Here is a 13,957-nt window from a genome sequence, read left to right as displayed (position 1 = left end):
ATATGCTAGGATGGTGTTTCTGATCAACAGTTGAATGGCGGAGTGAGGAGGCATCCTCTCGAGGGACTGCTGGGCAATACACTCAACGGCATGGGCCAAAGAATCCGGTGAGAATAAGGAATGAGGACAAGGTACGCGCTGCCACTGGTCCATAGCAGTTATAGAACGGATTGCTGGAATGAAACATTCGTGAATGATCCTTCATGAGGCTCAACTCCACCTCATCCATCATCAAAACGGCATTGCTTGCTAGGATCGCAAGTGTCCACGCTCGTAAGCTGCCAGCGCGATTGGTCCGCCCTGACGGCCAACCTGAGTGCACCCGCACCCGCAACCCAGGGAACAAGATCGTACTTGTTTTCTGGAAATGGGCATCTTAGCGCCGCAAATTGCCTTCGTTCTCACTCATCCACGTGTGCATCGCGTACGTTCGGATGGGCAGGAAGAGCCCCTGGAAACGACTCGTGGTGGCTCCTTGACTGGGGCTACCACAATGGTCGACTGTATCCTGCCGTCATTATGATGGGCTGTCGCCCCCGGTCAGGATCCATCTGTGTGCTCAGAATGTCGGAAAGGGCCTTGCTTTCGTCTCGCTGTGCGTCCGTGGGGTCGTACTTGGTCATAATGTCCAGATCCACGATCATGTTCATCAGAGTCTCGCGACGCATACCGAAGAGTAATCCTGCTGCTTGGTCTCTTTGGCGCTCATCGGCCGTCTTGATTCCTTGTTCAACTCGATGGTCCCTGACGTTTTCGCCGACCTCTCGTCTCGTTCTCTTCCTCCCCCATTATAACGATCTTTGAAAATGATCGCTGTTGGGTGTTTTTATGGTGATGAGAGTAGGATAAACATGTCTTCCCTTATCCAGAGGTCTGGTACGACATCGCGGACCCAGCGGAGAAGCCCGCCGGGGTCCTGGTGGTGAAGGCCAAGGCGCAAAAGCCGGTCGAGGCTCTCAAGCACCATGCAGCGGTCGAAAAGGCGCCATCTCAGCGATCGACGGCTGCCCTCACGCCGGATGAGCAGGCCAAGTCGCTCGCGCAGACTCCCTTAGCCGTAACCGAGGTCGAGGACCTGGCCTCGAAGCTGGTCCTCTCCAAGTTCGCTCTTGCATGACAAGGCGACAATCCGACCACCACATGCGCCGAGGTAGATATTGACGAACATTCCCCTCTTTCCTCCCATTCCATGTATCCGTTTCTATGTTCTTATCCCTGGTTTTCTTTTTCTTTTTTCTTCTTTTTCTTTTTTCTTTTTTTTCGATGTTCTTTTGGGATTCTTCTTTCCCGTTTTCTGTTGTTCTTTTCTTTCTTTTATTCCTTCTCTTCATTTCCCTGCTTCTCTGCTTGTTCCTTCTCTCTGACGTCTTTCCGTCTGACGCACCCTTATACCGAAACCGCTGTTTCGGCCGAGCCTTGGAATCTTTTCCTGACCTTTTAACGACGATACCGCTTCTGAGGCAGAGAGTAGAAGCGGTCCGCCGCCAGCCCAATGGACTCCCTCCTCCTACCTTGGCCCAGGGTGAGCACAAGGTCCCAACTGCCACTACTCTCGTTCCTCCTGCCCAGGAAACTCCTACAACACTCCCGCCGCCCAAGAAACACCCAGTTTCGCTGTCGCATCAAAATTTGACGTTAAAATGAAAACAATATGACCTTTGTTGTTGATTCTCTTGTGGGTTTGGTCACCTTCACCAGATTCAAGGAGGAGCTCAAGCAGAAGGTCGCCCTCAGGTCCTTCTTCTTGAGTGTCTAGCCGTAGGCAATCTCAAGATGTTCCGTGGACTAGGAGGAGTGGTCGAACGTAGCGCTGCTGATGCCGGATCGTTGTCGTCTTCGCTCTCTGCCGGAAGTGCGGCTCTCAACCCCGCGGCTGCCACCCCAATGCTGGTCGTATCGGGCGTTGGGACACCCCTGTTGAGCCAGACTTCCAGTGATGGCGATGTCGTTGCCACTAAGCGGCAGGGAGATGCTCTTTGGCGAATTCGACTTCTCTTGAGCTTTCGGGTTATCGCGCAAGACAGGGGCTGTGGCCGGTGACCACATCAATCAGAACAAACGTACTAGCAGACACAGGTGTTGAAACGGCTCACTCTTGTCGTTGTTAGTCGGTCCTGGGGCGAGCAGCTGCAGTTGAAAAGCAGCTACGACTCGACTTCCTTCGAATATCCCAATGCGAACAAGCCCCGAAGGCAAATCATCAGCTCGGGACAGTAAAGAGAAAAGAAAATTTGAAAATGACAAAGGAAAAAGCCAGTCAATGGCAGTCGTAGACGTCGCTGAGTTGCCAGGTGAATTGGCGGTTCGTAAAGTCCTCATGGGGATTGTCGGCGAGGCCTTGGCGCCGTAGCACCGGCACTCAAAACCCATGTAAAATTGTTTCTTCTCATGTGTCGCGTGTGGCGGCCCAGGCTCGCATCTGGCCTGGCACATGGCGCAGATGCCTCTCGAGCTCAGGGTGCCATCTGCTTCAGTCGGCGAATTGGCGCAGATCAAGCACATGCGCAACAAGGACCTGGTATCCGCTTCCCCTCAGATTGTTCCGCACAAGCTTCGTCGTGGTCTATCAGGCCGATACGAGGAACTTCTAGGCGATAGGTTGCGGCTGATTGCCACACTACTCCCATCAGCACTTCATTTCATCCATAACACCTAGGCACCATTGTCGGCAATCGCGCCTTCAGCGGATCAAGACGTATTTCCAGATCTGGGTGGATATTAACTCGCGCCGCCCTCTCCTGGTTCACGTTCGACTTCCAGGTGGAAACTCCTATTCCTATCGCCCTGTCTTCTTGGGCAAGGGGGTGCGGTAGCGGCTGTGGAAGCAGGAGAGCCGTGGTGCCCAAGAAGCGATCCGTCGTCGGTGGCATGCTGACAGAACGGGTACGGTGATAATAATAATAAGGGGAGCCGTGAAAGCATGCTCAGAGCATGTGCCATCACTTTGACTGGTGCTGGTGCTAGGGCTTGGTGCGGTGAAGGGCTGGGCTGGGTCAGGGGTCGCAGGGTGAATGGATATGGATTGGAACCCGACGAACCTCCGGGTTTGCCACTGAGTCATTCCAGCACTCGATGCTCCGGACGACGTCCCAGGGGGATATGTGCCTGGACAGCCTGTCAACGGCACGATCGACAAGCCGGTGGACCTCGAGCTGTCCTACGTGAAGCCACATCGCGTCTGTGCCGCTTTGAAAACCCCCGTGGAGCAGCGTTGGCAGGAGCTAAACGCGGTACCGTTCAACGTCGTCGACATTGGGCACACGATCGCGGCCCCTTTTTGGAAGGTGGGCTGTGTACGAGATCGCCATGGTTGCTCGAGATCCTCGACGCGGACTACCCCCGCACGTCAGAGGGCGGGCTGATCTTGAACTCTTAGATCGCGCTGGAGCACCACGACAGAATTCAGCTCGTAGGGTTGTTTAGCAAGATGGTGGTGTACAGGTAAAGCCATGGAAGGAGAGTGGCCCCTTGAGCTGTGAAAAAGGTTGAACGATGTTGTTATACATGGAACATTGAGTAGTGTGACGTATGGCAGGACTGCCTCTCATGGATTTGGGCATTCGCTTTCTTCTTTCCATTCATGGGGGATGGCAGCTCTTATGCTCATGGTATGTCTCTTCAAAGCCCCTCTCTACTTCCAGGTTTTCCGTGTCGTTTCGTGTTGGTCAAGGTTATCGAGTTCAAGCATAAGTGAAACGGCTGTCAGTATGGAAGCTCTTACGAGAAGGTTGGAGGACTTGCATTTGCTCTGACAAGTGTTTCTCGTGTCGATTTAGACTCAAGCCACCCCTCCAAGTACGCCGGCGATGGGTCCTACCATATGGCAATTATAAAAATGCGAAACGCAAATTCCTATTACACACTTCAAGCGACATGCAACTCTCTGCTATAATTAATTCATGCTCTTAAGAAGTTGCAGCTCTAAAACATGCAACTCCGTTACTCATGGGCAGGAAAAGGGGGGCTGGTCTGCGACGGCACTCATGCTAGCTGCCGTCAAAAGTCGAACTCAACAGCCACCTCCGCCGTTGGACAGAAGCCGAGGCGGTCAACCCCGCCCCCGAGCCAGGCCTCGACTCCCGTCATGCAGGAGGTCGGGCCTTCCTGCAAGGACGATGATACAAAAGGGCAATCAATCGTAATATGCGAGTTTTAATTGCAGCTGTAGTCAGAGTTACTCTATTCCTAGTTGCATGTTCAAACTCACGATAGACGATGCGTGCTATCGAGTTGGTGACCGTTGCCGCAGTTCCCACAGCCTATCTTGAGGGCCATGAGCGTGATGGGCGACCACCTCGACCACCAACCCCGCCGCACGATGAAGACGAGGAGATAGCAGACACAGCGCGAAAAAGAGAATAAGGGCTTGTGCCGGTAGATGGGGGTGCTGTAGCATGGAAGCTTGTCAGCGCCCCCTTCGTATTCGAGGCTTGCTTTGGAGGTAAACGCTCTTAACTCCTCTCTACCACAAAAGTCAAACTCGGGAAGGCGGCTTTAGTTGAAAAGATCCGATGTTCTCGCTTTCGCTTGGTCCTCTCGTTGACTAACTACTCTCTCCCTTTCTCTCGACTCCCCCTTCCCCCGCCTCCTTCGGCGTATTCCAAAGAGTATTACTACTCTACCAAAATCCCATACGTCGTCGTCTTCATCGTCAGCACCATCGCCTCCGGCCTCGGGAATTTGCGGCGCACCCCCGTCGTCATCATGCCGCTGGTCCAGCAGCGCCTCCAGCGCTGGCGGCGGCCGATGGTCTGGGCGGGCTGTGCGTGCCTGTCCGTCTGTCTCGGGACGTTTCTTCTCTACTTCATCGCCAGGATGTTTATGCGCGAGGGCGAACGCTATATCCCGCCTGCGTATATAGGAGACGCGAACAGCACCGTTCTGAATGGTACCACGATACCTGAGTAGAGTCGATCTGCACGACGGGCCTCGCCCGCGGCTCCTTCGCCACGGCCTTCGAGGTCCCGTATCCCTACCTCAGGGCGTTGTGGATGGTTCGAGCTTCTTCGTGGTTCTACTACCCCATCCTCGGCATGGTCAACGAGTACTGGACATCACGCGCAGCGGCCTGGCGTACGGCGCACTGCGCGGTGGTGCATCAGGGCCTCTCGGGGCGCCGTTATGCCCCCTTCGTGCTCCAGGCGCTTCTGGCCCCGTACGGGTACCAGACGACTGCTGCGCGCCGCCGCCATCGGGCTCTCCTTGTTTGCCCACGGGTCCGTCCATCCTGCTCTTCCAGGGCCGCTCCCCGCCCATCCCAGACAGCCATCGGCCCCCAATGTTCAAATAAAAGGCTGGGCTATTGTTGACCAGAGTCCGCGGCTCTGGGGTCTGCTCCGTCGCCAGCCTTCTTCAGGGGCTTGGTCTACTTCTTCCCGACCCTGCACCCACCGTCATCCGCATCATCCATCCTCCCTAGGCCTCGACAACCGGACTGCTGGCGCGCTCCTCCTCGCCCTCATGAGCGTCAGCCAAGCAGTCAGCCAGTTCATTTTTGGCCTGCTGTTAGACCAGACCCGTAGAAGAATAGAAGGGACCGGATAGCACTCAACGACGTATGGGCGTGTGCATTCAACCATTATCGCGATGACAACCTATATAGCCCTGTGGTGGCCGGCACAATCGCTGCCGGCCCCCTGGTCTGCTTCGCCATCGTCTACAGCTTCTTCGGCGCAGACTTTACGGCCCTCTGGGTGCGCATGAACAGCGCCATCGCCGACGACGGCACGGCGGCGCCCGGGGCCTTTAGCTTACTTAACTTTGGCAAAGGGTTTTGGGACGTACTGGCCAGGCCCGTCGGTGAAGTCCTGGTAGGAAGACTCTCTCCTACGACCAGCCGAGGGCGTTACCTTATGGATGGGCTATCCTGTTTACTGTAGCGTGCATATTCGCCAGCGCTTTCACCGTTTGGTTGTTTGCTGCATCTCAAGTACGTCACGATTTGGGTCACTGGATAGGAGCGGCAAAAGGGCGAGTGCAGCGACAGCATATGGGGTTAGGAGGTTCACTGTCCTCAACCCGAACGCAGCCTAATGCAAAAGCTCATTGGAGCTTCGTTCACGCTGCCATATCACATGGATTTCGCGCATACTTGCAGTGTATACTACGAGTGCGCATGGCCCTGTGTTCCTACCCTAGGCATCTAGCTTGGTGGCAATTTTGCACAGTATTGATAGACATAGTTCTCTCTATGTGGAAGTATTTTTTGGCCTGGCTTCAGCACTGCCTGTTCTATTCTTACCAGCAAGCGGGTCCAGCCTCCTCAGGAGTGCTGGGTTGCTGTACCTCTCAAATGTGTATACAGTAAACAAACAGCATTGACGAAGGAGGCGATGAACAAACTAGTTTACGATGCGGCTGTATAGTTGTTTACACCTATTTTAAGCACACAAGCTTGCTTCACTGCCACGCTCTTGTCTTTGGGTTCGACCGGCAGTGTGTCCCTCTCCAGATTCTCGGCACGGGCAATCCTCCCGAAGTCGGGTTCCTTCTCGAGTTACAACTGCAATGTACACGCAGTCACAATCATGTACTACACAAGAAAAGCTAGCTCACCGCTTCCTTGTGAAACCGGCCAATCCCGTGCTGTGGGTTATGTCATGTACGACGATGCATGCATGTAAGGACGGGAGAGGAAGAAGGAAAGAAAGAAGGGCCAGCCAGACACGACATGACGAGGATGGTGCAGCCAACTGCAATTCGAAGGGATTGGCTCTGGTTGGTTCTGTAGCACAAGAGCTGGGCTTCGATTAGCGCAACGGGTGGAGGGGGCCAGTCACCAGTGGGAGCGCCGAGCAGGTCGACTGGACTTGCTGGAGGTAGGCAGTAGGGTCGTCAGGTAGGGGTCAAGTGACGGGCCGGTGGAGCCACGTAGGGCGCAGCTACATACGCAGCAGCCGCTTCCCGAGATGCGGTGCGCAACTGATGTGACTGTTACCTGTTCCCATCGTAATAAAGACCCGGCGCTTGGGATATGCAGGTGAATGCGGTGGAGGAGGGTGGTCGATTTGTGTGTATTTCGACTGGGTCGGTGGGATAGAAAGAAGTGTGTGGGAGGGGGAGGGCAAGAGGGCCAGCTGTACATACGCTGCAGCAGCGTTGCAGGCGTGATATCAGAGATCCAGCATGGGAAAAGCAAATTGGAGAAGGGCAAGACGATTTCTGGCCAGCAGTGAAATTAAGCGCCGCCCGCCTGCAGCAAAAGGGCAGCGGCGTGCATATTGCCTGCAGTAGTCGCAGCACCAGGTCCATCGAGCCAGCCAGCCATGCAGCGCGCATCAAATCAACCGTCTCCCGTCAACCCAACCGAACCTGCAACCCCCCCTTGCAAGATCGATCAGGAAGGCGAGGGTGCGGATGCATCAGCTCTTGTTTGCCGTCGGGCAGTCAGGTGTCAGGGTCTGGCGCGGAGGAAGCTCGCTGATGAGATGGGAATTGGGATTGGGGGGATTGGGGGATTCGGAGCCATGTGGGCTGACAGCCTGCAATCGTCCTGCAATCGTAGCTGATCGGCGCTCCATACAGGTTAACATGACATGACACAGCGACAACGAAGAAGATCGGCAAAATTAAGGAAGCAGTCGGGGGTGTTGTCACCTGGCTAGCTCGCTGGTTTATTTTTAATGCCTTGTCGACTCTCGCGGCGTGCAAGCGGGCCAGCCAAAGCCAGGGTCGCGAGTAAGTGTGTGTCAGGACTCGAGGGACGGGCCCGCTGGATGCAGCAAGGAAAATGGGTAGGCCTTGGCGATATTGAATGGTCGTCGCGGCTATACTTACTTGCGTCCTGTCCTCGTCTGGTTCTGCGAGCTCGGTCCACGTCAATAATGGTCGGTTAAGAGAGAGACTTCTGGAGAGCCATTTCAATAATCTTCTTGCCGTCTCCTCAACCGAGCCGTCCGTCCCCTCGTAAAGGGTACAATGGGTATGGAGCCGAGACCCATTGGGTGAAGAAGCGGTCGGCTGCACTCGAGGAACGGCGCCAAAACGTCGAATGAAAACAAACGCGTATGAGAACGGTCTGGCCAAGCGGCCGGTTCAGCGCTTCTTCTTGGTGTAATTCTTCTTTGTTGTGCTCTAGAAGGGGAGGGAGGGAGGGGACGGATGACGGAAGGCAATGGGGGAGCGACCATATTGGACGACCGACTGCCGACCGTACCTGCGGCCGTCATTCCATCGCGTGGTGGTGGAATCTGGAGTCGCCATGCCTGGTCGTGTGGGACTGGCTCCTGGACCGAAGCTCAAACCACACAAACGGCATGGATGGGTTCATACCATCATCATACTACCAAAAAGCACTGAAGCGGAACAAAAAGAAGACTGTGCACTGCAGCAGATGGACCGGCAACTGGGGACCAGTGTCATCGTGACCCGAGTACGGAAACCCGGATGCGTTCACCCTTTACGGGATGCCACGATCCAAATGGAGCAACGATTGCAACCATCTCAAACAAAAGCTCGGGCCAAGGGGGAGACTGAGCATTGATGGATTGGATGACTCAATGGATTGCGCTGACTTGGTGACTTCTCTCCTTCTCGTGTGTGTGCTCCCAGAGTGCGAAGAAGCCACGCAACGCACGGTGCCAAGCCGTCCAATGCGCCTGGCCGTCACATCTTTTTTAGGGGGCGTTTGCAGGAGAGAGAAAAAGGTCAATTGGGCTGGGCGGGCTGTGTCTCAGAAGCTGCAAGGTCGGCCTCCTGCCAGCCCAACTCCCAGAGTGGATCATCTCATATTCTGGAACATCAAACCATCAATCATCCTTTCTTCCTTTCCCATGCTCACGGCTATTGTTGTTGTTGTTATGGTTAGGTATGGCTATTTTTCGCCATCATCGCCCATGCTCTCTGTCCGTCCAAAGTTGGAAATGGACGAAGTGGTTCCCTCCCTTCCCGATGCGAGACCAGGGCGGCAGAGGGTAGGCAGTCATTTTGCAGTCACCAAGCTCGTTGCGAATCAGCACTTGCTTTGAACGCCAGGCGTGCCAACGTCCTTCATCAAAACACACGTCTTCACGTGCCCGCATTACGTGCAATTAAGGACGGATCTTCCGTAAGATGGGGTCCTGATCAGCGACCATGTCTCATCTGCGACCGTAAGGCTGCTGCATTCTTACTTGATACGTCGATCCACGGCCGAGGAAAGGTAAGTGGTAAGCTTGCCAACGAAGTCGCTGACTGCAGGTGTGTCTAGCAGCACTGCAGTAGCCACATCAATGTCGCCACAGTCCTAGGCGTTAGGATGCCCACATGGGCGTTTTTGGAGTCTTTTTCCACTTGATGCTGGATGTTTCTCTCCTGCGTTCCTGGTCTGGGTCTTTCTCAATGCTGCTCTAAGTGAATAAATCCGATATTACTTGGATACTGTGTCAAGTTCGTATTGCTTTGATGATATTTGGGGTTTTATTTCAAAGACGTGACGGATATGTGTCGATGTAACTCGGCGTGAACCCCATCGGGAAAGAAGTTGACCAGGGCAGACCAGAGACCATTGGCGCCATTGGCCAGGGGTCTCCCCATATTCCCAATCGTGCCATTTCGCCTCCTGATGTGATGCGTGCGAGGGGGGACCCCAAGCCCGTAACGTAGATCACCTGTCTAAGAACCTTATGCGATGTGAACCTTCTTTTGCTTCTTCGCCGGAATTCCAGCCTCTCTACATGCGACATCACGAATATGTGTGATTGACCCCCCTTTTTCGGGTTCAGGACCCTGATGCGATTCGCTGGCAGAATTGAATAGGGGAGTTGTATCGTCACAAACAATCGGGATTATTGTCCCCCTTCCCCCAGGTGGTCCCGTAGGGCTGTATCCCTCACCCCGGCATTGTCACGACAGCCAGGACGAACCCTTGGCAACCGATGCGTAGGGGCAACCAGACAAACAACATGACAGAGCGGCGGGCGTAATGCGCTGAAGGTTATATGATTTGAGCTAGTGGCTGGCATCCGAACCCCTGACCGTCGTAAAGCAGACAGGACTGAGGTAAGCCGTAATTTACAGAGTATTGCATTAGATGCCAGGGACGTCAGAGACGGCGGACATTGAATCGTTGCTGCACGCGTTAGTAGGAGGCTGCCTTCGCGTGAACTGTCAAAGGTGGTCGAACGCTCTCGCGTCGGCGCATGGAGAGGATATATAGAGTTTGCGACCCCGTAGCACCAATGTCCCGGACAAAGAGGGAGCTGTCGGGGTGACGACGAGTAATCAACCATCGTTGAACGAGGCTCCCTCGCAATCTTTCCCCGGAAACCCACGCGTTGCCAGGGGGGATGCGAGTGACTGGTGCCTCCCGCACAGCTGGTCATAGATCGCTAGTCCTGAACGGCGGTCGGATACTTGATGGGCATCAGAGACATCGTGTTCCGCTTACCAGCCCATGCAGCAGTTCAGGTACGTCGTATGGTAGGGAGGTACCTACCTGTCTGGGCTCGCTGGCTGGAGCATAGACTCCAATCAATAATTCAATTGAGAGGAACACCTAAATGCTTTAGACAATGGCCTAGGGTTACCCTACCTAACGGGCGGCGGCGTTTGACGCAACTTTGGGACCCTAGGTTCTGTAATACAATTGTGTAGATGAGCCGTCGATCATTGACGATATGTGCTGTACGCTATATGGATAGGATTCGATACCCTACATGCATCATTTACAGTAGCACTACATGATGATTTCCATGTCTGCATGTGTTTGTTGCTTGCCTACAAGGTACGACATCCATTTCCACGATCCTACCCATGCGTCCCTGTCTATACTTAGCAGCAAAGAAACACGCGCGCCTCGCGGCCACAACCAACTTGCAAAGTGGGACGGACGGGCAGCATCTTGGAAGAATATTTTTCTTCCCCTTGAGAAGAGGCAACAACCTAGATGAGAACCCCTCTCTCTAATTTATATAGTACGCACGGTATTACCGAATCTATAGAGACTTTTTGGAGGGGAGGGAAGGAGATCCAAAAAGCCAACGGCGGTCAATTACTAGCCCTTCAAGCTCCGAGCTGAATAATAACCACCCACAAAGCCGACGACAGGAAACGCGTGTCGGGATGCCTTAGGGTAGGTACAGGTCTGGAGCCCAATCCGCCCTTCACTCGGAGGGACCTGGGCAAGATCAAGCAAGGTACATGCTTGACATCGGAGCAAAGCGTTTTGAAAGGGCTTGCCGGGGCCTTTTTTAGCTGGGGACCATTTTCGCCTCCCCTTGTCCACATGCATCAACTCCTCCCTTCCTCCCCCTCGTCGTTTTGGCGTCTCGGGTTATATGAGTGGTCAGTCGGGTCTCGTGGTCAACAGGGAATGAAGCCAGTCACAGCTGGCATCAAGCCACCAACCTGCCAACCCTCGATTCGCCCACCGCTGGCCTGACTGTTCTCTTTTACCATTTGGCAGGTCCTTGCAGGCAGACGAGTGGCGATCTAACCAATGAGCGGCTAAGATTTGATTTCTTTTGCCCATCAATTTGTTGCCTGCATGACAAAAACCGTTAAACAGATCATCCATCATCGATGTATGCAGAGATGGAGAGAGAGGGAGAAAGCAGAATGAAAGGGCATGAATGGCCATTACGAATAGATAAAACCTAGAACAGCCGGATGCCAGTCAGACTCAGGTCAGGCACTGGGCACCATTCACATCCATCATCCCGACTTGTCGAGATGGCCACTCCACTCCTTTCCCTCGTCCCGGCAGGCATTCGATGTTTTATGGTTTTTGACAGGAGACCAAGAGACGAGACAGGCAGAGCTGGAGGCAGCTGGAGGGAGGAGTCGTCAGTGTGTGCACTGTACTGCACGCTCCAAGCCGTGTACCTGTTTTGCTGCAGGCGTAGGCTAGCGTGCCCAGTGCAATTTACCTGGACAGCTCCGTGGGCTTTCAGTGGCCCAGCCCCACCCTCTCTAACCAGAACAGCCGCCCACCCAGTTGCGGCATGTCAACCGTTTCTCTGCAAGGTTAGTGCGTGTGCGTGAATGCGTAGTGTGTGCGTGTGTGCGCGCACACCCTCTGTGTGTGTGCTGCTTTTGTTCGTGTTGTGTGCGAGTGCGTGTGCTGCAGCCGTACAAGCAGGCCAGACACACACTCTCTCTCCCCGGGTGGGGTGGAGGAGCACCCAAAAAACCAATGCCTGGGCTCGCTGGGGCCAGTTAAAGCCAGAGCCCAGCCAGTAGTAGCCACTGCACTGGCCAGTAGCCAATAGAGCCAGCAGTAGCCCGGGCCTGTCTTTTCCTCGTTCATTTGTAGGTACGACTCTCCTCCACCATCGATTCTCTCCTGCTTCTCTTTTTCCTCTCTTCCTTCTACCACAGCTTTCTGTCCATCTTCTCTTTCTTCCTTTTGCCCCCTCTCTCCTTTCCCTCCCAATCGCAGCTACCACCGCCCTTCCTTCATTCATATCTATTCCCGCCTAGACTGTTTATACCAATCAATCAATCTCTGGTGTGGAATCGTTATCGCGTGCGTCGTTTGGTCAGCCTACCGATCCCAACCCAACTTATTGGAGAAAATTGCAAGCCCCCTCTCACCAACTTCGACTGGAACCTGAGCCAAAAAAAAAGTTACTAGTTAACCCAACAACTCACATCTTCGCAATCAATCAATTCGGAAAGGGGAGAAAGAAAAGGACAAGACGTGTCTCTGCAACAGGATACCGGAAACAAAGAAAAGAGAGAAAAAAAGAGAAGAAGAAGCACAACTACATCGTCGTTCCATCAGCTATTTCTCGGCATCTACCTGATACTCGACCTTTTAATCCTTGTACAATTTGTTCGTCGCGCCATCTGGTCGCCGCCTTCTATTCGCCCACATTGCAGCCGCAATCGCATATATCGGTACACACACAAATCTCGAAATAATCTCTGGCCCCCATCTACGTCCAACTACCGAGGAGTTGTCGAGTTCGACTTTGCCCAGTGCAGAGAGATCAGGATCACTCGATTTTCGTTGAACAGTCCCCTCCGTGGAACTCTCTTCATCGCCCTCAATCCGCTTAGTCCGCGACCGGCTTGGGAGGAAACAACAAGAACCAGCGAAAGCAACAAAGAACCACCGTTGAGAGGTGAAATTCGTTCTCGCCCCTCAAGTGTCAGCATTCAATCAAAGGTGCGTGTGTTTAATCAAGCCTTTCCCAAGCCAAGCCCAGCCCAGCCCAGTCCAGCCCAGCCGGCGACGACTTGGCCAACTCCTTTCTGCGTGTGTGTTTGCGGCAGACCTCGGCAGCTCAGCGGAACGACTTCTTCGTCTTCGGCTGAGTTCACAGGGTTACCTTGACTTGCCTCCAGTCCCCCAGTACCAGCTTTGCGGTCAAGGCCATCCAAGTCTCGGTTCAATGTGCTAACCCTGTCTGTTTTCATCCTGCTTAGGCTTCTTTGAAACCAAATCTGACGTCGATTGTTCTTTGCAACAACAAAGCGCAATTGTTCTTCTGGGACTTGGTTCTTCAGCCCCATCCCTCGATTGTCATCGACCTGCTTTCGCTCCGTCTTCTCACGCCACCAGTGGATCCCGCGACTCCTTCATCAGTCGGACATCTTGTCGCTCATTCAGAGAATTGACACACAATCATTGATTCTGTTTTCTTTCAGCTAGAGTTCTTCTCTATCTACATAATACCCACCAACCAACAAAACACCCCAGCAAGACAATCTCGAACGCGCAGCTGAGCTCCCCGCAGCTACGACATTTCCTGGGCACCATTTCGCTTTCCGTTTCTTGTCCACAGCTTTCAACAACATCAGCAACCAACAACCTGCTCCTCTCGGATTCGCTGGATCTTCCGTTTGGCAAACGCGTTTGACACGACATTTTATCCCGAATCACCCGAACACTGAGACGAGCATCTTGTCGTTTGGTCTTATTCTTGCACAGCATTTTCGGTTGTTACCCATCATCGATCGATCATATTAATTAGAAGCCGTCTGCTTCGCATTACTCTTAGGCCAACTATTTGGTTGTAATATCTCGCGATCG

At 53.7% G+C, this 13,957-nt stretch overlaps 3 protein-coding genes across 3 annotated transcripts; all 3 read left to right on the top strand.

Moving 5' to 3' along the window:
• Positions 1–367: 367 nt before the first annotated feature.
• Positions 368–1,117, top strand: PG997_011482 (uncharacterized protein; the record flags this gene model as incomplete). The annotated part of the gene is made up of 2 exons (XM_066815797.1): positions 368–424; positions 872–1,117. 2 exons carry the CDS (start codon positions 368–370, stop codon positions 1,115–1,117), a joined length of 303 nt encoding a protein of 100 aa, XP_066665087.1.
• A 656-nt stretch (positions 1,118–1,773) lies between these two features.
• Positions 1,774–2,656, top strand: PG997_011481 (uncharacterized protein; the record flags this gene model as incomplete). Its single annotated transcript, XM_066815796.1, has 2 exons — positions 1,774–2,007; positions 2,441–2,656. 2 exons carry the CDS (start codon positions 1,774–1,776, stop codon positions 2,654–2,656), a joined length of 450 nt encoding a protein of 149 aa, XP_066665086.1.
• A 2,048-nt stretch (positions 2,657–4,704) lies between these two features.
• PG997_011480 (monocarboxylate transporter 2) lies at positions 4,705–5,879 on the top strand (the record flags this gene model as incomplete). Its single annotated transcript, XM_066815795.1, has 4 exons — positions 4,705–4,888; positions 4,909–5,216; positions 5,266–5,504; positions 5,603–5,879. The coding sequence occupies 4 exons, from the start codon at positions 4,705–4,707 to the stop codon at positions 5,877–5,879; spliced, it is 1,008 nt and encodes a 335-aa protein (XP_066665085.1).
• Positions 5,880–13,957: the final 8,078 nt, after the last annotated feature.

The sequence above is a fragment of the Apiospora hydei genome (assembly GCF_038363865.1).
Source record: "Apiospora hydei strain CBS 114990 chromosome Unknown utg000008l_segment0_segment0, whole genome shotgun sequence".
Classification (NCBI taxonomy): Eukaryota; Fungi; Ascomycota; class Sordariomycetes; order Amphisphaeriales; family Apiosporaceae; genus Apiospora; species Apiospora hydei.
The sequence above is the reverse complement of the archived record's forward strand: the minus strand, read 5'-3'. Positions and strand labels throughout refer to the sequence as shown.